Below are 23155 nucleotides of genomic sequence, written 5' to 3' on the forward strand. Positions count from 1 at the left end.
TCATATGAAAATAGAGTTCTTTTATTTAAAGACATACTAAAGGTCTTTTATATCAACAGAGAGATAACCAAGCAAGTTCATCCTCTTATGTGCACATAATTTGAATCTATGCGCTACTGCAAGGGAATGGTCCTCCACTTCTCATCCCCACTCTGTCACCTGAAGAGCTAAAGGTCAGGCACCCAGGCAGCAGACCAAGGCAAAGTACACCATTATCATGGACACATACACAATTCTACTTCTCTTGGGGAGACAAGAGACTATACTTTGATTGAACAGGAAACAACTGCTAACTGGAGAACTGCTGCATTAACAGATTATTCAGAGAAGCAGATGCTCGTCTTACAAAGCCTTCATCACCGGATCCCTGCAACAGGCACCTGCTGCTGCTTGCGAATCTTGTTGAAGAGTTCCATGTACTGAACCATTGTGTCAGCTGTGCTGTAGACGCCATCGTGCTTGCTGCTGAACACAGAAGGGATTCCAGGAGTGTGACTTCCCATGAAGCTTTGCATGAACTCCATTAACAGGTTCCAGCAGTCATTAGCTACTACACACGGACAGTATTCCACCTGAATACAACAGAAACAGAAGTTCTGAAGTATGAAGCAGTCAAGGATAACTACAATAAGCTTTCTCACCCCAACCTCTCTCAGAGCATAATGTTTTGCAGCCCTGAAGAGCTCTAACATTCTTTGGAGGCACAGTGAAGAAGATATTTGCCATGTGACAGACTGAAAAGATCACTGGGGGGAAAATGATAGTGGTGAAAATGCATTGAAGACGCTGTTCTCAGACTCTAAATATTCAAGTTTTACTGTATAGTTTATGACTGCAATATTAGAATACCTGTGCATTACATAAGCAAGCAAATGGAGGAGTTTGGCAGACAAAGGAAGATATCACGATACAGAAGGTGAATGGTATAAAGCAGTGGTTCCCAATGTGGGGTACATACACCCCCAGGGGTACTTGCCAGGATCTTTAGGGGTACTTAAAAAAGAATTGAATCATAGTGGAAAAAGGCAGGTCTGTAAGAATGCCTTATGGGGCTGGCAAGGCAGGAATGAAGGCAGCTAGCTTGTTGTAAAACCTCAGGAACTGCTAGTTTCTGGTCATCAGTGTGTATATTGTCAGATATGAATCAGTAGCTGAAAGCATATAAATTTGAAACAGCAATTATTTTAATTACAAACATTTTGCTGTTGGTTGGTTGGTTGGCAACCTTCAGTCTCAAAAGACTATGGTATAAGCCTACAGCACCTGGTATTCCCAAGCAGTCTCCCATCCAAGTACTAACCAGGCCTGACCCTGCTTGCCTACCGCAGACACTCGCCTCTAAGTCGATCTCACAGATAAGACGAGGGCAGGTTTTGAGCCCAAAATCATGGAATTTCCTATGACCCTCGGATAAGTCGGGGGTTTAACTTAGGGAGGTGTCTGACTATAATTTTGTCTGATTTTACCGGAGGCCAGATCCTGAAAAATGTCCAGTAATTGTTATCTAAGAACTGTACCATTTAATTTATTAAAAAATAAAGTAAAAGATCATAAAATATATTTGTATTCAGTAGCTTTTTTAATTCTGGTCTCTACAACCTTTTTGTAAACACTGTCAGAGTATTAAGTGCACTGCAAACAACATACTAATAGAACAGTGGTTCCCAACCTGGGGTTCATGTACCCCCAGGGGCACTCAACATGACCTTTAGGGGTACTTGAAAGAGAATGCAATAATGGCAGTGCTCCTGCTTCCTGCAGGGCCAGCAAGGCAGGAAGGGAGGTAGCTAGCTGACTGTGAAAGCCCCACCAATAGCTAATTTTTGGTGATCAATTCATGTTTGAACCAGTGATTGAAGACCAGCACAGGAAAAAAACTAAAACATAAAAAAGTGATCTATCACTCAGAATTTCTCAGCCCACTTCTGGTGCAAAACAGTGCAAAGACAGAGCCTTCTGCTCTTAAGCCAGAAGCTCTACATATAACATACAACTTAGAACACAACTGGGAGTGTGCAATTCAATTCACAGCAGAGACAAGCAACAGCAAATGGCTGTGACCAAGTGCAGCTGCACATAGCTGAAACCCTATTTACTCAGAAGCAAACCCATTGCTTTCCCTGGGTGTTATTCCTAAGTAATGGTGCTCTTAATTGTAGTTTGTGAGACATTTGATGGGAGTGTTTCCACTTTCAGGGAAGGTGCATCCTGCAGCTGCAACAAGGTCTGGTCTGGGAGGAGGTCTGGTCTGGGCAGGAGGTCTGGTCTAGAGGGTAGAGCCTCCGTCTGCCTGAAGATAACATCCACAAGGTCGCCAGTTCGAGGCCACCGGCACCATGCGACCTTGGAGCAGCTGACAAGCTGAAGCCGAGCAATTCCATCTGCTCAGCGCGTGGGAGAATGGAGGCCAGAATGTGAAGCCAGATCAGAATGAAACACCTTGAATGTAGTAGTTCTTGAAAGAAAGAACCTTCTTTGAAATTGTAAAAATCCCTATTTAAATATAGGGATTTAGATAAAGCCTGCCTATGTAAACCACCTTGAATAAAGTCTTGAATAAAGACCAAGAAAGGCGGTATATAAATACCTGTTGTTGTTGTTGTTATTATTATTATTATTATTATTATATAACAAGCCCACCCTCACCTGGTCTGAGGACTGTTTCCTCCTCTTGATTTACAGCAGGATCAAGGCTGTCAGGGGAGTTTCACTCTTAAAGAAGTGGGGTGATTCTGCCCTTTTCCTCTCACCCCCACTCCCCACTGCTGGCTTAGCTTCACTGCCATCTTTTCCTGGGAGTAAGCCCCATTGACAATAATGGAACTTTCTTCTGAGTAGGCATGCACTGGCTTGGGCTCAAAGGTTACCATCCTATGTGCACTTTCCTGGGAGTAAGCCCCATTGACAATGGAATTTACTTCTGAGTAGGCATGCACAGGCTTGGGCTCAAAGGCTGCCATCCTACGTGCACTTTCCTGGGAGTAAGCCCCATTGACGACATGCATGGGACGTGCTCCAGGCTCCTGCTCCCCTTTCCTGTCCTTTTGAAGACTAGCAGGGGCGGAGGAGGAGGAATGCCTGGATTGCCTGGGGATACTGCAGAAGCAAGCATGCTCTCCTAAAAGCTTACTACGTAAGCAGCTGTTGCAAGTCCTTCCTTGCTCCTGCCAGCATGCAGCTAAGATCTCTGGCTAAAATACCTGTTGCTGCAGAATAATTCTACTTTAAATTCTACTCTCTGCTTTTCCTGTGTTTTGCATCTTTGCAAGGTCTCCAGGATTCTTCCAGTGAAAAGGACACACACACACACACACACACACAGGGAGATCGCTTCTCTCTCTCACACACAGATGCTCCCCCCCCCCCAATACACAAATGCAGGGATTTTTCCCTTCCAGTCCAACTTCATTGGTGAGGATAGGGGGAAATGAGGTTAGCAAAAAGTTTTGCAAAGTAGAGACTGAAGTGTGACTGTATACAGTAAGGGGAGAGGTGGAGAGGAAAGCAAGCGGAGGGAATAGACTGGGAGCTCAATCCTAGGCATGCCTACTCAGAAGCAAGTCCCTTAATAGTCAGTGGGGCTTACTCCCATGAAAGTGAGGCTACGATTGTAGCCTTAACTGTTTTAAGTGCTCTCTCTCTCTCTCTCTCTCTCTCTCTCTCTCTCACACACACACACACACACACACACACACACACAAACTTTTCCTTTTATAAAAGTTAACTCTTCCTCTCCCCCCCAGTACAACTTCATCTGTGGTGAATGATTATGGGGAGAGGGGCTAGCAAGCCTCAGCTTCCCAACAGAGAGTTTAAAGTTTGGATTCAATAAGGGGGAGGGGGCAAAGACAAGAAGGAAAGAGGAGATAGGCTTAACCCTTTCAATGGCTTGAGAAACAAAGGTACAGTCTTCTGCAGGCTGCCTCTCTCTCTCTTTAAAAAGATCACTCTCCCCCCTTCCCCACCCTGTTCAACTTCATCTGTGGGGAGATGGGAAGGGGGTTAGCAAGCTGGGCTTTCCAATGGAGTGCTTTAAGTTTAAATACAGTAGGAAGGGGGGAACAAGAAGGAAAGAGGAGATGGACTCAGCTGTTTCAAATGACTGCTTCTCCCTCGCTCAGACGCCCCCTCCCACACACAGCTCATTGTCTCCTGCTCTGTCTTGGGTGCCACCTCTGTCTGGTGCTGAGCGAGGGGGGCTGCTGATGGCTGCTGTGGCAATTGCCCCTGCCCTGCCCTGCCCTACCCTTGGAGCTTCTGCAGCTGGGCAACAGCCTGAAGGAGCAGGTGGAGCACACCCGCAGGCAGCTGCAAACTACTGCACAGCCTCCTCTCAGCAGAAGATCACTTGCTCCCTCCCTCCCACAATAGTGACTGGCTGGCTCACTTGCTTCCCCCCCATCCTCGCTGCTTGCCTGCCCCAGAGATAAGGCAGGGCAATGATTCAAGCTGCTTTTCTGGGAAGAAATTTTTCACCTTATAGGCGAGGATCTACCAAAGCTTCTGAGATCAGAATATAAGGGGTGCAAGTTATGAAAATGGGCTGCCAAGGGGTACACAAGTCTTAAAAACCTTGGGAACCACTGGTATAAAGTAACTTTAGATACTATGAATCGATTGCTTTCTGATTCATAGTAACATTTCAAATTATTTTTTTCATATACAATATAAAAACATCAAACTAAAATTACCCACATTAGGTCACAGTCATGAAATGTTTGCTCAAATTAAAAAAAACAACTCCTTTCATTCCTTGTGGATGTAGATCCACTTCAGACTTTGGCAAGCTTCTGAGGAAAATAATGGTTCTGAAGCTGGGAAATTGCCAGTAAAAAAGACACCCCCCCCCCATCTTCAGTGTTAACACTTGGCAGATGGGATATTGTCAAGAGATTATTCTCAGCCAATCTAGATAGTGATGGAACACAGGACAGGCAGCGTTCTCTATGGTATGCAATGCCCATACTATTGACATGGCAAGGGGTATTGGGTAGCAAAATGAATGCATAACTCTTCAGTTATTTTGACTGAAATGCCACATCGGATCCTCAAAATCACCGCAGAACTCTTAGCCACATCATCATTTGTTTTAATTGGCACTTCTTGCACAACAAGGCTTAGGACTTAACTCTGTAAAGGCTGTAAAAGGTTTGTGTGCATGATGCTCTGAATCTGCAAACCACACCCTCTATTCAGTTTTCCACAGGCACTGGATTAGCCCTGTTTAAAAATCAAAACCATACCCCAAAGTTGGCACAAACAGCTCACAAACAGGGGGTTGATAATTACATCCTCTCAAGTGCATTTTGATGAGTTATCAAGATTCAGAGCCAAAGGCAGCACATCTTGTTCACTGGGAAGTCTCATCTGCAAACTGGATTAGGCCTTCGGGAAGTACTTGAAAAAGTTATTAGAATAAAAAGCCTGATTGTCTGGTTTACCAAGCCAAAAATCAAAGAAAATATAAACCTTATTATAACAAATGAGCTTTCTGCAGCAAAAATACAAACAACTCCTCATACTGCATTTAATGGTATGCACTATATGTAAGCTTTCCAATCCTGCAATGCAAATCCAGCTGTGTTGCATTGTAGCCTTTCCTGCAGGCTCATCTGTGGGTGTTCAATTACAGTTGGAACCAAATACTGAGAGGGATTAAAAATACCCTTCTGGCTTTTCCTTTCAGGCCCAGCTAACATAAACTACTTATATTTAGGATTTAAAAAATTAAAACTATATTTAAAAGTGAAAAAATACAAAACTTACAGCCCAATCCTAATGATAGTTGAGTGCTGCGATTCAGCAGGGCCAGTGCAGCCTCTGGTGCATCCAGTGTGGGAACAGAAGCTGTGGGAAGTCTCTTGGGGAGGGGCCATTTGCTTCTTACCCTGGGTAAAGCCCTAGCAGCCTCTATGAGGCTCCTCGGATGTGTGCCAGTGATATCACTGCTGCAAATCCAGACAGCCCTGTGTTGGGCTTTCAGGCCTGGGAGGTAGGAGATAAGATGCGGTAGCTGTGGACGCTGTCCTCATCCACTTTTGGGCCTGAACTGCCCCTTCCCCTCCCTCCCCCACTCTAGCAGGCTTCCTCCCCATCCCCAAGCAGAGATTCTGCATGCTTCAGCAGGCACAGGCTCTGAGTAGGAGTAGCAGGCCAGTGCAGGCCTTTGCACCAGCACTGCAAGCCTTGAAATTGTTGCAACGTGCCTTACGGCATGTTTATGACAGTGCATGTACTTGCTCTGCCAGTACTAGCTGGCATAGGACTGGGCTATTAGTCTCAAAATTGCACCCAAAATAAATATACACTATCCAGTAATACATTATGTTCCCACCACAGCCACCTCAGTATTTCCATCTATTACACACACACACACCTCTTTTTCTGAGTCTTTAGTACGTAATCTATTAAATTACCGTTATCCAACCTTGATCCTTTATTTTTCTTAGCAATCAATAGTCAAAAAGACCTTATGTCCCAGTTAGCTGATCAATCCATTAAATCCTTGTATTCCAACTTCTAGAGGCAAAATTCTTTCAAGAATATAATATATTCTTCACTAATCCGATTACTAGTCAACAGTATTTAACATCTCAGTTAGACAAACAAAATGTTGCATAGTAGCTTCTACCAGCATATTTCTATACCAGTATAGTACGAAAGGCATCCATACTTCTCCAAAACTGATCAAGTGCTTCCTGATTCCCAACCCCAAATCTTTTAATTCATGTGATTTTATTCATGATCATATGCTAACATTTTTACAACTACATCTGCACCACAGGGATCTGATCTTGATACCACAGACTTCTACACAGATCCTAACTACAGAATTAAACAAGGTTACATGATGTCTGTATGCAGCCTATGGGTTTTTAGCGGTAGCCTGACTCTAAATGCCAGCTGCAAGGGAGCGGCACGAGGATACAGGTCGCTTGTTGTCTTGTGATCTCCCTGAGGCATCTGGTAGGCCACAGTGAGATACAGGGAGCTGGACTAGATGAGCCCTTGGCCTGAACCAGCAGGGCTCTTCTTATGTTCTTACAGGGACGTTGGAGGACAAGGATAGCCAGCATGATGTAGTTGACAGAACTCAGGGAGGTAATAGTTCAAATTCCTGCTTGCTGTAAGCACATTGTGATACCTTACCATTCCTCAGCTTAACAGACCTCACAAGACTATTGCAAGAATAAAACGGGAGTAAACATAGGAAGAGTTATTCATGTTTACCCTGCATTTCTACACGGATATTCAAGCAGCAGTAAGTGCATGGCCTGAGCTCACTGGAGGAAGGGATGGGGGATATGAAGGCAGTAAGAAAGATATATTGATTTATCTTCTGGTGTATTAAAAGAGTATATTTAGATTATTATATACCAGAGGGCTATGTAAACAAACGACAGGTCACCTTTCTTGTGTTACAGGGTTTAGGCTAGTTCACACACTCACTTCTCAATGATCAAATATGCAAATACGCTGGTGCATCAATACCTCTCCCACACTGCATGTACAAGGTAGTATGAAGTGTGTCAGTATAAGCATCCATCCAAACATCCAATGTTACAACCCCTGGAAAGTATATGAAACATACATCTCATTTATGTGCTTCTGCATCTTTCTGTTACTATCCATGTTACACAATACATATACACGCACAGGAAGGCACATGGCTGTACCTGGACTGGGACCTTTTAATGCATTACCTCATGCAAGTGCCAAAGCCACAATGTTTTCATTTTCCATATTTCAGGGGCAATCTTACCTCCACAGATATTCCACGCGCACTGGGCCCCATGGTAACAGTGCCAACCTTCACCAAGAAATCACAGTACTGGTAGCGGGTGCCACGACTTTCTATCTTGTTCCCTTTGGCATTCTGAAAAAAGCCTTTCAGTTTCACCATAAGGACGTCGAAGTTGGCATCTGCTATGAGGCAGGGGCCATTTTCAAAGAGAGCGAAACAGCTGAGAGGATATTCGGAATTGTGCATCACGTACATCAGCTTGGCAGCCTGCCCTGAAACAAGAGCAGCATTATTTCACTGGAAAAAGGATATTCCTTCCCTGCTATATGCTTTAAAATGAAACATCTGTTACATCTTTCTTTGTTCCTTTTTCCAAACCATTGAATCTGTTACAGAATCTCTACCTTATTCCTTAACTTTTGGATGTTGCACTAGTTGCTGAACAGCTTTCTATGTAAGCAAAACATAGTATGATTTTGCTTATGAACCCACTACCCTGGAGTAAACTAACACTTATCCATTCCAGAGTAAATTATTCAAATAGCAATACACCCAGTTCAGCAAATGAACAACAGCGGTTTGAGAGATGGAATGGTTTGTAGAGAAGTGAAGAAATTGAGGAGTTTGACTATTATCTAACAATAGAAAATATTTATTATCACTGAAATATGCCATTAATGAGAATTCTCATAGGCTCTGTTCATACTACAAGAGTTACATACCCCGCCAAAGAAAAGATATAAATTGAGTTGTTGGGGTGGTGGGGAAGAAAGAGGTGTTAACAGAAGGTGAGAAAGGGAGCGTTTAATCGCTCCTTGCAGTCCTTCAGCGTACTCTATCCTTTCCTGCAAAGCTATCCCTGAAAGATAAGCAAGTCTCAGCTGCATGACATATGCTGCCTATGTTACAAGCTGCCACTGCAGCTTCCTTGCCTACATATGTGTAAAGGAGGATAGGTTTACAGTTAGAAACACTAGAAGGATGGAGGAAATCACTGTGCCGTCCACAAGCTTATAGCAGCAAGGTTGTAATTCAGTGGAGCACATAGCAAGACATGGGCTACAATCCTATCCACACTTTCTTGGGAGTAAGCCCCATTAGACACAATGGGACTTACTTCTGAGTAGACATGCATAGGCTTGTGCTAATAGTCACTATGACCGGAGTGGCCCAAAAGGAATGCCAGAAAAAAAATGCAATCCTTTAGTTGAATGTGGACCACAAAGATCACATTCTTAAGAAACTTAAATTCTGTAGTTGGAATGAATAATACAAATTAATTACTTAAATTAACAAATGGCTTTTTAATTCTGTTTCCAAGATGTATGATTTTTTTTTTTAATGAGGGAGTGGGTATGAAAAATTGAGGTAAGACAGCACAAAGACATTGTGACCTGCCAGGTGGTCAAGAAATGGTGAACAGTGGTCATAAGAGAAGAACTGGGACTTTGGTAGGCTCACTCGCCATCCCTAACTTTGGAATCAAGGGACTGCTGTCACATTTCCAGGTTATTGTCCTGCAACAGTAAAGAATAGTGACTTGCTAGGTTTTTCTTTTCATTCAGTCATGAAAAGTCATAAATTTCTAGATGCCACCTTTTGCACTAGGTACTTGAGATGCTCCGGAGTATATGAAACATACACATGCAAATTTTATGCAGGAGAAAGAGAAATCTAATGCTGAAGAAAGTCAAATTGTAACCTTCTACTTTATAGGACTCCTCGGAATTACACTCAGTAATTAGAAGCAACAAGAAAATCCTTCCATAATTATGTTCTGAGGACCTTAACACTACATACACTGGAAACAGATGACCTAAATGTATCTTGTACTCACTCATATTGATGCAGAGAGCCAACTAGAGGGGTCAAACATAAGGCCTGTGGACTGGATGCAGCCCCCGGAAGCTTTTTATCTGGCCCCTGTTATAATTGGGCTCTCCCACAGCTGCTCTTTCAGTGGTGCAACTTCTGCTGAGGCTCTGGGAGGGACAGCCCAATTACCACATGGACTGCCCTTTCAGCAGCACCTTTCCTACCAAGGTGTCACTTCACAGACCACCGCTCAGCTGCTGAGCTCTGAAGTGCTGAAAGGGCCATGATCATTGGGTTCCCATATCTTGAGAATATGATAAAAATTTGCACATTTCCTCTTCTGTCATTTGGAGCTAATGAGTTTCTATGTGAGAAAAAGTGCTTATTTCTCGCTACCATCTGCTTAATGACATCACTTCCGGCTTCACAATGTCACTTCTGAACCTCAACAGGCACTATGAATGCTATTTGGCCCACTATGCAAAATGAGTTTGACACCCCTGAACAAGTCCTCTCCCTGAACCTTCTCTCACTCCCTAGCATTAGCACAGGCAAACAGCTTTAAGTTTCACCATGTTAATTTACCAAAGGGTGTGGTTATTAATTAGGTAAGATTCTGAGTTTTTCACCCCTGAGAAAGAGCAGCTCCTTCAATTTTAGGCCATCAGTATTTCCTCCTTTAAACAGCACAAAGCTCTAGCAGCAGATTCATCTATCAATATTTGTTTGACCAAATAGGAACCATTCAATGCCAAGTGCCACGAATATGCACGCCAGATGTTTTCCAAGAGTTTTCCTTTCAGCAGGCCCTATCCCCCTTCACCAACAACCCGCAAGATCTCTTTTTAACTGTTATCCATCTCTACAAAATTATTTTCATTGAATTATACACTTATACACACACACACACACACACACACACACACAGAGGGAGAGGGAGAGGGGGAGAGAGAGAGAGCTCTTAAGTTATTGTTGCTCATGCTAGGACCTTTGCAACGTGGTGCCCTGCACGCTCAAATAAATATTCTAGTTAGCTGTATCACAAAGTCTTTTTCCTCTTCATCAACCCACTGTGTGGTTTCTTGTGGTTGTCTGTGCTTTGGATGTACACAAACCTCTATATTGGGATCCAGCCTTGAAAAAAGGGGAAAAAAGCTACAATACTTTTGAAGAGTGGTTAAGCATGTTCCTCTCTGGTGCACAAATATTCCTCCCTTCTCTTCTCAGCACCAGCAGCCAGTGTGGTATAGTGGCTGGCATGTCAGAGTGGGATTAGGGAAACCCAGGTTTATATCTTTACAGAGCCATGACTCTCATGGAGTGAACCTGGGTCAGTCATTCTCAGTCTAAACAACCTCAAAGGGTTGTGGGGGGGGGGTGTCACAAACTTAGGGGGGTTTGAGGTACTCAGAGTTCTTGGTTCTCGAACCCTAAAGCTCTCAAGGCCCCCCCGTCCAGTAGTACTGCCACCACCCTGTATGTGCCAGTCCCTCAGTCCAGCGACACTAAGACCCTCTAGGCTTAACTCTATCCCTTGCAGGCACTGAGCTCTTTCTCCAATTAAAGCTTCAGTCCTCAAGTTACTAGACCTCAATGAGTACTTGGTAGCTTGCTGAACGGCTAGGCAGGATTCTGAACCTTTGTCCCCAACAGACAATGAAACAACTTAGTAAAAGAGATTTTAGTTTATTAAGTACATAAGGTTACATAAGGCAGCAAATGATAGCATAAGCATCTAGGAAACATAGCAGCAATAAAATAATAAAGCTAGCTGGCTATCTCTATTAATACCTATCTCTCACCTGGGTCAGTTACTCTTGTAGATCTCTTAGCTCCAGGCTATCTGTGAGGCCAGATGCCCATGGTGGACAATGGAGCTCACATCGTGCAGGATGTTGCACCCAAAAACTCTGCCCAAGAAGAACCGGACACACCCCTTGGGGAACTCATTATTATACTTCTTATGCTAATAGTACTGAGGTGACTTCATACTTAGACTGTCCAGTCAGAAACTTTTGAGGACAGAACCATCTCGGAGTGGGTCTGGTTGCTAGCCCTCCTAGTTCTTACCCCTTCCAACTGGAGATCCATAGCTGCATTCCATTCCGCTTGATCAGGCGCCCCTCAGTCTACTGAGGTGTTAAACATTCCAATGGGTTGTAATTCTTGTTGTCTGTCCTTTCTGGCCAGCAAAGGAGAGACAACAATCTTTTTGTTTGATTACTTACATTCTTGCAGCTAGGAACTGCTAGCCACTTCTCCGTTACTGACTTAGTTTGGTTCAGGCTTCACATGCTAACCTAGGCCTAAACTGTACATATTCATGAGGGAGGGGATACTATATACTACGCAAAGATTCTTAGAGGAAAGGTGGGATAAAAATGTAGCCAACAAATATAGTTAGCAGATCATATTGACCATAATGACCATTAAGGTCAGAGTTTGAAATCAGCGTGAGAAGCTGGTTCAAGCTGAAAAAGCGAGAAGGAAAACAGAAAGTTTGGGGCAGGAGGTTGAACATGCAAGCCTGAGAGGCACTCTGATCTAGTAATTCTTAACACAGTAATTCTTAACTCTTGCTCAGTTATTTGGAACTGAGCAAGGGCCAGCAATATTGGGGTCACCTGCTAACTAACTCCTGTGCAATCCATGTGTCAGTCAAGTGTCTAAAGCAGGTTCATGGCCCACCAGTGAGTGGTTCATGAAACTGGCCAAACGACCCAATTTTGGGTAGTTCATGAAACTGGCAAGGTAATTTAGACTTTGTGCATCAAGGGCTAAACAGCCTGCTACTTGTCAGGAGCACTGCTGCCCAATCACCATTATAGCCACAGAGGCTTGAGTGGCTGGGAAAGTGAAAGTTTTGTTTCTAAGGTGGGCCCTGATGCTAAAAAGTTTGGGAACCACTGATCTAATAGTTACCACTCCAGTGGGGGGAAAAAACAGCACCTGAACCTCTGTTGGAGTTATCCTATTGCACAGAGTATCTCAAATTCTGAAGCGTGGAGCCAAATAGTACACATAGAAATGAACAGATGAGGTGCAGAATGCTGCCATTCACATGGGGATAAGATTTGAAGGCCCTTTCCTTATGCCTTGGTTCAGCCTTCCTACTTGAGATACTTTCAACAAGAGGTGCCAGTGGTCTTCTGCATGCAAAAGATGTGCTCTGCCAGAGCTATTCATTCCCCCCTCCACCTTCTGCAGCCTCTAGGTTTTACCATCTCTGAGAGCAATAGCTGTCACTGGGGACTCAACTTAAACCCCAGGAGACAGAGAGTGATTTGGGGTACTTCTTTCCTAGTAAACTGGAACTGAATCAGAAACTAAAATTTCCTGGTTGCTTTGAATCTGTACTGAATCCCCCCACCCCCCCTCCACACACAGAAGTAAAAAACAAAACAAAAAATAAGAGGTTCTCTAATCAGCCACCTGGTTTTTAATCATATGATTCAGATTTTTGTTTTCTGGTTTATAATACATGAATTTGTTTGTTAAAATGTTAGTTTTGTTTGTTAAAACGTTTTCAAAAGTAAACAATTTAAAGACATTAGACATTCTGAAATGAGATACTTATTACTCTACTCATACAACTATGCAACAAACAAAAAAAACTTGATATTATCCTGTAGGAATGTATTTAAATTGGTTCATCATACCTGAACCAGTTCCTGAATCACTTTTCACAGTGTACATCTGAAGCTGAGCCCAAGAGTTAAAAAATACTGATGAACCCACATTTTTAATGGTTCAATTCCCTGGTCTTCTCATTATGTTTCAGGAAATCCTGGGGTTTTGGAAGCTCATCAAAGCATTCCTCAATGAGATGGGGGGGAGGGCAGGGAGGGAGTGGAACAGGGTGGGGAGGGTGGAACAGGGAGGAGATGGAGTGAGGGATGAGCAAATCCAGGAGGGGGCAGGTTTAGTGGTGGTGCATGTCAAATCGAAAACACCTTCCTGTGCCTGATCTGCCTGCACAGAGCAACACGGACTTGAACCAGTGATTTAGATGGTACAGGTCCAATTTGCCCCATAGTGGTCACTGGGGCTTACCCAGGCGCAAAGGGACAAATGTTCCTTTACGCTAAGGAGACCTCCAGCAGCCGAAAATCCCCTGCAAGATGTAGCAGAAGCCATGCCAGTGCCACAAGAAGATTTAGGGGGGATTGGGGTGCTAGTGAGTTTAAAGCAGAGACAGGCGAGATTTGGACTGAGGAGTTTCCAGTTCATGCTCCAGAATCATAGCCACTATGCGATACCAGCTCTTAATCTACAGACAAAAAAATTTCATTTGATGACCCAAGACCTGGAACTATGAGGGAGAAAAGCTTTCTATCCAAAAGAGTTTCTTTTTTGATTAAATGGATGCATGCAGCCTGATCCTATGTTGGTTGGCAACCTTCAGTCTCGAAAGACTATGGTATAAGCCTACAGCACCTGGTATTCCCAGGCGGCCTCCCATCCAAGTACTAACCAGGCCTGACCCTGCTTAGCTTCCAAGATCAGATCCTATGTATGTTTACTCAAAAACAACTCCAAGTTTCCTTGGGAGGGAAGGACCGTAGCTCAGTAGTAGAGTAGTTGCTTTGAATGAAAAAGGTCTTCAATTCCGTCCCTGGCATATCCACATAGGGCAGAGAAAAGACGCCTCCTCTGGAAAGTTGCTACCACTGGTCAGTGTTGACAACACTGAATTAGATGCATCAATGGTCTGACTTAGTCCAAGGCAGCCTCCTGTGTTAATCTAAATATGTTTAGAGTGCCTTACAAGGTATTCTATTCTATTCTCTTACTATGAAGTAAATCCCTCTGAGTTCAAAAGGACTTGCTTCTAGGTAAGTATGCACAGACTTGCAGCCTTAGAAGTACTCTCTGTTTTTCTCCCCAGAACTAGCTGAGTAAGGTAAGGTTTATTTTGGAACTGCAGAAATAACAGATCTCTGTGCAAGCAACTATAAAACCAGCCAGATTCACAGTTGTGAAGCAATGCAGTAGGTGCCCAACTCAGTGCTGACCTCTGGAGAGAAGAATGGGTCACTCACCAAAAAAAGAAAAAGAAAAAACCCTAAAAACAACATGCAACGCCAATCACAAAGCTCTCACAGGCATATCCCCAAAATAAAGGGGAAAAACTGAGCATTTTCAACTTTCCTTAAGGAAACCAGGCAAGACAATTCCTTTCCCTTATCTTACTAAGATGTCAGCTACATCAGTAAAGCCTCAACAAATAAGCATGCTGCCAATGAACATGAGGAATGCAGAAGATTCAGCATCCCATTAATCAAAACAAAATATTTTAATGGGTTATGCAATGTTAGCCACATATATCGCATTTCATTAAACTCACATAGGAGATAAGAAAAGCCATTTTAATTTTTAAACCATATGTTTTACATTAAATATATATTGCAAGCCAGTATATAACAAGATAGCCACTCACTAATAGTGTGGAAGAGATATTAAAAAACACCTATCACTACACAATAAAGCAGATTCAATAATTGCATACTACACAGAATTAAAGCATTGTCATAAATTCCAGACAAAGGGTGTACAAAAATATTTTCTTTGAACGGTTAAGCAACTAATCATCAACTATTACAGCTGATAAAGACTCAAAAATGCACAAATTATCTTAGAAATGTAAATGCTGACCTTGGTTGCCCATTGTGGAAGCTGCAGTGTGATAGGTCTCACAGTCTACACAAAAAGTCCCCTGTTTCTCTGCTCCAAGTAGTTCAAGTTTCCTTGTCAGTATTTCAACTGTCTGCTGGACGCTCTTCCCTTCTGCTACTGGCATCTGAGAAACACTAACATAGGAGAAAATATTTCAACAAAAAAAGATCCAAAGTCACATTATCAAAGTCACTATCTACTTTACATGCTGTCCAAAGCAAATCCACATTTACATTATCATCATGATAATATCTCCATCAGCGTACATGGTGCCTTACAAGATGACCAACATACAAGAGAGATTGGATCTTTCCCCAAGGCTTGCAATCGAAAGTTCAACAGTGTAGGAGACAATAGCAATAAGGGGAACTTGAACAAACGAAGTTATATGAACTTACAGCCCAATCCCACTGGGCTAACCTGCTAGTGGAATTCTGCCAGTGGTGACTGTCTTAATGCTGACATAAAAGCCTCTTGGCAGCATGCAAAGTCTACACAGCAACAGATTGCCAAAGGTCCACTGACCTAGGTAAGCCAGTGAGGGAGGATGGAGGGTGGAACAGGGGTGAGCAGAACGGGGCAGTGACAGGGCCAGAGAGGAGGGAGGATCAGGCCCAGAAAGTGGGGTGGGTTCTGAATTCCCCCCCCATTGTGCAGGCAATCACAGACACAAGCACCCCCCCCCCCATGGTGCAGGCTATCACAAAGCAAGCCTTCCCACCAAGCAAAGCATGAGATTTAGCCTACAATCCACACTTTCCTGGAAGTAAGCCCCATTGACTACAATGGGGCTTACTTCTGAGTAGAAACGCATAGGGTTGGACTCTTAAAAGCTCAGCACTCCAACTGTGAAAGAAGCTGGACAGCTGGCAATGGGGAGGGCTCAGGAGAGGGAGGCAGGAGCGGGAGGAGAGGGGATTGCTTTAAAAAACCCAGGGGGTGTTTGCTAAATTCCCCCCCCCCCCATGCAGGCTCTCCTGCTCCAGCAAGCCTTCCCAAGCAAGCCTTGGGAAGCCTTGGAGATACAGGTGAGGGTGAGCAGAGAGCCAGACTACAAGTCCCAGAATGCTCCGGGGCAGAGGAGCTTCCATGATGGTGGTGGCCAAGGAGGGCTGCAGGGGCAGCAGCAGCAAGGAGGAGAACCTGCATCGCCATTGGGAGGCCTCCTGGGACACAAAGGACGAGGCTTCCCAAGCAAGCTCACCATTCCAACTGTGAAAGAAGCAGGACAACTGGCAACAGGAGGACCGACTGCGGTGCGGAGGGGATTGAGAACAGCTGCCTTAGTTTCCTTCCATCCAGAAGTGTCAGGCTGCAGCGTGTTTGCGTAACTCTATGGAATGCAGCACAGCGCGTTTTTTGTTAATCACGCCGAGTCACAGAATGGAACTAACTTGGATAAATAGGCTCCACCTGTATATAGAGTAGAAGATGGAAGAGCCAATGCGTGCTACCATCTCAAATGTCAAAGGTTCTGATACTGTGGCTCCTACTGTACTGGTGTGAAACAAAAATAATAAAAATGACTTTTACTAAAGTCATTCTGAAAATATAAAGGAAGACTTATAAACAGTACTTGTGTGATCATCTAAGAGTGCAATCCTAACCCCTTATGTCAGTGCTTTCCAGCACTGGCATAAGGGCCATGCAGCTCTGAAGGAAGGGAACAAATATTCCCTTCCTCTGAGGAGGCCTCCATGAGTAACACCCAACTGCAGGATGCGGCACATGTCCCATTGGCACTGCTATGCCAGTGCTGGAAAGCACTGACATAAGGGGTTAGGATTGCGCCCTCAGACAGTTAAGCATCATCTATTGGTGAACAAGACTGAAAAGCGGAAGACCTCACTCTCTTGGATGGGCATTGATTATTGCTGGCAAAAATGTATGAAGCCAAATGTTTTATGGCACTTGCTCAATCTATGAACGGACTACCATCAGGACTGGTGTCTCGCAGAAGTGTTTGTAATAGTTTATTGGTGGAGAAACAAACATTTGTACTGGTGTGAACTATATAAAAGGTCTGAATAAAAGAACTGAATAAAAAGGTCATAAGACCCTGCCAAAAAGGACTCTAAAGAGGGAGTTGTTCTTAATTCTAGGGGGAGGGAATTCTACAGATGGGGTGCCACCACCGAGAAGGCCCTATATGTTGATGCCATCCCCCTCACCTCTGCTGGTAGTGGCACAATTAGAAGGGCCCCCTCTGATGACCTGAGAGGACAGGCTGGACTGTATGGAAAGAGGTAGTCCCTCAAATACCCTGGACCCGAGCCATATAGGGCTTTAAAAGTCAAAACTAGCACTTTGAATTGAGCCCAGAAACAAACTGGCAACCAGTGTAGTCGCTGAAGCAGTGGCTTGACAGAGCTGAACCGATGAGCCCCAGAAACCACATGGGCAGCTACATTCTGCACTAATTGCAGTTTCCAGACCATCCTCAGAGGCAGCCCCATGTAGAGTGCACTGCAGTAATCCAGTGGTTCTCACACATTTAAGCACTGGGACCCACCTTTTATCTGTCAGGACCTGCCGGAAATGATGTCATTACTGGAAGTGACATCAAGCAAGAAAATTTTTAACAATCCTAGGCTGCAATCCTTCTCACACTTACCCAGGAGTAAGTCCCATTTACTATCATTGTTAAAATAATATATATAGCAGCTTGTTAAAAGTACAAGTCTGTAACATTTCCCCAAATGCAGTCACATACCATGGTAGCATCAAGTCTAACATATTAAAAATATACAGTGGTGCCTTGCAAGACGAAATTAATTCGTTCCGCGAGTCGTTTCATATTGCGAAAATTTCATCTTGCAAGGCATCACTGCAAACAAACCCAAAAAAAATTTGCAAAAAAAATTTGTCTTGCGAAGCACGGCCATAGAAAAAGTCGTCTTGCGAGTCACCAAAAAAATCGCAAAACGCTTTCGTCTTGTGAGTTTTTCGTTGCGCGAGGCATTCGTCTTGCGAGGCACCACTGTAATATTGAAAAGAATGGGGACCCACCTGAAATTGGCTAGTGGGTCCCGACCCACAGTTTGAGAAACACTACAGTAATCTAATCTGGATGTCACTAGGACATGGGTCACTAGTGGGACATGGGTCACTAGACCATGTGGCCAGGTCTGACCTAAAGATGAACTGAAAACTGTCTGATAGTACAGTCTATGGCAAGTGAAAGAAGGCATACCAAACAAATACCACAGAAACCAGCCACTGAGGCAAGCAGCTGAGACACTGCTCAAGTCCCACCACCCTTGAAGGTGATGGGAGGAGTCAGTAAGGAAAAGGATTTTTCATCATGGAGCCCAATAACATTTGCTCAGCACCCACTTTTTAAAAAATCCTGGTGGCAAGCTAAACTTTGAAAGAGCTTTTAATGACAACCAGCTTGAGGGCATTATACCTGCACATGAATTAGAACATAAGAACATAAGAACAGCCCCACTGGATCAGGCCATAGGCCCATCTAGTCCAGCTTCCTGGATCTCACAGCAGCCCACCAAATGCCCCAGGGAGCACACCAGATAACAAGAGACCTCATCCTGGTGCCCTCCCCTTCAATTGTGTGGACAATCCTCCACTCTGCTAGAACACAAACTGTTCCCCCCCATGCCCTGTGCACGTCAACTCCCTATCCTTTTTAATGAACAAAAGTGCAACCTTGGAGAGAATAAAATGACAAATCCAAAGCAGTCGTATTCAGCTACTATAGCACTACCAGCTCAAAGGCCAGCCTGTCCACTGTGCATTGGTCAGTGAGCTCCTGCTGGAGAAGCAGCCGAAGCAACCCACTGCTGTCAACCTAATGCCCCTGTAGTAGTGGTGCCACAGAACAGGATGGCACAATCCAGGCTCTGGGACCTTTTCCATTCCATCCTGACGCAAAAAAGTGGTCTTCTCATCTCGCTTCACTCCTAACCCAGCGTTTCTCAATGTTTGTCCCCTGGCTGTTCCACTTCACATGGACCATCTATTGGAAGTACCACCAGAAATAACTAGTGATAATGTCATTGCCACTTCCTGATTGGGAGGTCAAACACAATGCAACAAACACTAGCAAGAGGCTCAGGGTGGCCTGAAGGGTTTTTCTGAGCCTGCAAAAACTGTACACTGGAGCTCTGCCTGCTGAGCCAAGCCTCCTACTGCAGCTTGTCACGTTGCACTGCTGTTCTCACTGCCAGGCAGGTGGGGGTCTCAGGGTCCTGCAGGTTCCATTGGACACCACTTCAAGTACCACTGGTTGCACAAGTACCACTGGTTGAGAAACAATGGTCTACCTGTTCAAGCCACCTGCTCTAGCACTATCCCATCTCCCCCTTACCTGGGGTGCAGCCTTTTCAGGAAACACACGGACAACAGCCAAGACACAGCCCAAGCCTACACAGGTCTACTCAGAAGTAAATCCCAATACTATGTTCAATGGAGCCTACTGCTCCCAGGAAACTGTGCATAGGATCATAGCCTCAGCTTGTTACAGCTACTTCTGCCATGTGTTCTGCTGGTGGCGTTTCACGTCCACTGGGGTTTTCCCACTGACCCCAAGACACCTTCTGCAGACAGAAACTTGCCTCTCCCCCAAATTCTAAAACATTGGAGAACCAATGCTACCCACACTTACCTGGGAGTAAGCAACCCAGTTCTAGACCACTGGAGATCATATAGACCACTGGAGATCATATAGACCGGGTCAATTTCTGTTCTGGTCACGATAAGGAGACCAGATTCCTTGACATGTTAAATGACTGTGCCTTAGAGCAGGCAGTCATGGAGCCCACCAGAGGACAGGTGACTCTGGATTTAATATGGTGCGGTACTCAGGACCTGGTTAGAGATGTCAATGTTACAGAGCCATTGGGGAACAGTGATCATGCTGCGATCCGTTTTGACATGCACGTCGGGGGAAGAATACGATCCGTTTTGACATGCACGTCGGGGGAAGAATACCGGGCAAATCTCTCACAAAAACCCTTGACTTCCGATGGGCGGACTTCCCTCAAATGAGGAGGCTGGTTAGAAGGAGGTTGAAAGGGAAGGTAAAAAGAGTCCAATCTCTCCAGAGTGTATGGAGGTTGCTTAAAACAACAGTAATAGAGGCCCAGCAGAGGTGTATACCATAAAGAAAGAAGGGTTCCACTAAATCCAGGAGGGTGCCTGCATGGCTAACAAGCCAACTTAGAGAGACTGTAAAGGGCAAGGAAGCTTCCTTCCGTAAATGGAAGTCTTGCCCTAATGAGGAGAATAAAAAGGGACATAAACTGAAATGTAAGAAGAAATGGCAAAAGAAATGTAAGAAGGTGATATGGGAGGCCAAGTGAGACTATGAGGAACGCATGGCCAGCAACATTAAGGGGAATAATAAAAGCTTCTTCAAATATGTTAAAAGCAGGAAACCTGCCAGAGAAGCGGTTGGCCCTCTGGATGGTGAGGGAGAGAAAGGGGAGATAAAAGGAGACTTAGAGATGGCAGAGAAATTAAATGAGTTCTTTGCATCTGTCTTCACGGCAGAAGACCTCGGGCAGATACCGCTGCCCGAACGGCCCCTCCTGACCAAGGAATTAAGTCAGATAGAGGTTAAAAGAGAAGATGTTTCAGACCTCACTGATAAATTAAACATCAATGTCACCGGGCCCTGATGGCATAAACCCAAGAATTATTAAGGAATTGAAGAATGAAGTTGCTGATCTCTTGACTAAAATATGCAACTTGTCCCTCAAAATGGCCATGGTGCCAGAAGATTGGAGGATAGCAAATGTCACACCTATCTTTAAAAAGGGAAAGAGGGGTGACCCAGAAAACTATAGGCCGTTCAGCCTAACATCTATACCGGGTAAGATGGTGGAATGCCTCATCAAAGATAGGATCTCAAAACACATAGACGAACAGGCCTTGCTGAGGGAGAATCAGCATGGCTTCTGTAAGGGTAAGTCTTGCCTCACGAACCTTACAGAATTCTCTGAAAAGGTCAACAGGCATGTGGATGTGGGAGAACCCGTAGACATTATATATCTGGACTTTCAGAAGGTGTTTGATACGGTCTCTTACCTAAGGCTACTGAAAAAACTCTACAGTCAGGGAATTAGAGGACAGGTCCTCTCATGGATTGAGAACTGGAAATAGAGAGTGGGTGTAAATGGGCAATTTTCACAATGGAGAGAAGTGAAAAACTGTGTGCCCCACGGATCTGTCCTGGGACCGGTTCTCTTCAACCAATTCATAAATGACCTGGAGACAGGGTTGAGTAGTGAGGTGGCTAAGTTCACAGACGACACGAAACTTTTCACCAAACTTGAGTGGTGAAGACCAGAAGTGATTGTGAGGAGCTCCAGACTGGCAGAATGGGCAGCAAAATGGCAGATGCGCTTCAATGTCAGTAAGTGTAAGGTCATGCACATTGGGGCAAAAAATCAAAACTTCACATATAGGCTGATGTGTTCTGAGCTGTCTGTGACAGATCAGATCTTGGGGTGGTGGTGGACAGGTCAATGAAAGTGTCGACCCAATGTGCAGCAGCAGTAAAAAAGGCCAATTCTATGCTTGGGATCATTAGAAAAGGTATTGATAACAAAACGGCTAATATTATAATGCCATTGTACAAATTGATGGTAAGGCCACACCTGGAGTACTGCGTCCAGTGCTGGTCACTACATCTCAAAAAGGATATAGTGGAAATGGAAAAGGTGCAAAAGAGAGCAACTAAGGTGATTACTGGGCTGGGGTACCTTCCTTGTTTGGGCTTCAGCCTAGAAAAGAGGCGCCTGAGGGGGGACTTGATTGAGACTTACAAAATTATGCAGGGGATGGACAGGGTGGATAGAGAGATGCTCTTTACACTCTCACATAACACCAGAACCAGGGGACATCCACTAAAATTGAGTGTTGGGAGAGTTAGAACAGACAAAAGAAAATATTTCTTTACTCAGCATGTGGTTGGTCTGTGGAACTCCTTGCCACAGCATGTGGTGATGGCATCTGGCCTGGATGCCTTTAAAAGGGGATTGGACAAGTTTCTGGAGGAAAAATCCATTACGGGGTACAAGCCATGAAGTGTATGTGCAACCTCCTGATTTTAGAAATGGGGTATGTCAGAAAGCCAGATGCAAGGAAGGGCACCAGTATGCAGGTCTCTTGTTACCTGGTGTGCTCCCTGGGGCATTTGGTGGGCTGCTGTGAGATACAGGAAGCTGGACTAGATGGGCCTATGGCCTGATCCAGTGGGGCTGTTCTTTTGTTCTATCTGGGAGTAAGCAACTCACTTCTAGTCCACTGGAGATCCAATGCTACCCACACTTACCTGGAAGTAAGTAACCTACTAGACCACTGGAGATCCAATGCTACTCACTTACGTGGGAGTAAGCCCCACTGACTTTAATGGGGCTTACTTCTGAGTAGGCATGCATAGGCTTGTGCTGCCTGCATTGCAACAATTGCAACCAGTCTTGCAGAAGCTGGTTAGAGAATGAAAATTCCAAGCCCGGGTGCAGCACCGAGAGTCTGCGGGCACCCGCGTGTCCTACCAGGTGACTCCCATGGCTGCGGCGTTCTCCCCGCGGGGCGGAGCAGCTCCTGCGGGCAGCGAGTCTCCGGGAGCGGCAACAACTGCGACCTCGCCGTCCACACCCCGCGCTCGCTCGGACGGAAGCAGGCAGGATGTGATGCAAGCGAGAAGTAGGAAGATCCCATCCAGAACAAGCCTCCCCCTCCCGGCCTGGGCAAGCAATGCAGACCCCGGAGGTTGAGGCGTGCAGAGCAGCGTCTCTGGCAAAGCCGGTGCCTCTGCATCGCTCCTCGGAAAGACTCCCATAGAGTTGAATGAAGCCCTTCCCACTTGGAACTGTGCACAGGGCTGCAGCCAGGCCCAAGCACTCTCTCTGTCTCTCTGTCCCACTGAACACAGTTCCCATCACAGGCAATGGG

General features: G+C 44.8%; 1 protein-coding gene across 3 annotated transcripts; it reads right to left on the reverse strand.

Annotated features, from left to right (window-relative positions):
* On the reverse strand, positions 1-22857 carry MED20 (mediator complex subunit 20). 3 transcript variants are annotated; one of them, XM_066625305.1, is made up of 4 exons: positions 22756-22857; positions 15215-15369; positions 7763-8016; positions 1-572 (listed from the first exon to the last, which is right to left on the reverse strand). In XM_066625305.1, the coding sequence occupies exons 1-4, from the start codon at positions 22767-22769 to the stop codon at positions 357-359; spliced, it is 639 nt and encodes a 212-aa protein (XP_066481402.1). In that variant the 5' UTR covers positions 22770-22857; the 3' UTR covers positions 1-356. The 3 variants fall into 3 exon arrangements, with proteins under 3 accessions (XP_066481402.1, XP_066481403.1, XP_066481405.1); XM_066625306.1 differs by lacking the exon at positions 22756-22857 and adding an exon at positions 16440-16519; XM_066625308.1 differs by lacking the exon at positions 22756-22857 and having other exon boundaries at positions 7763-8011; positions 15215-15291.
* Positions 22858-23155: the final 298 nt, after the last annotated feature.

This window comes from Tiliqua scincoides, chromosome 4 (assembly GCF_035046505.1).
Source record: "Tiliqua scincoides isolate rTilSci1 chromosome 4, rTilSci1.hap2, whole genome shotgun sequence".
Taxonomy (NCBI): Eukaryota; Metazoa; Chordata; class Lepidosauria; order Squamata; family Scincidae; genus Tiliqua; species Tiliqua scincoides.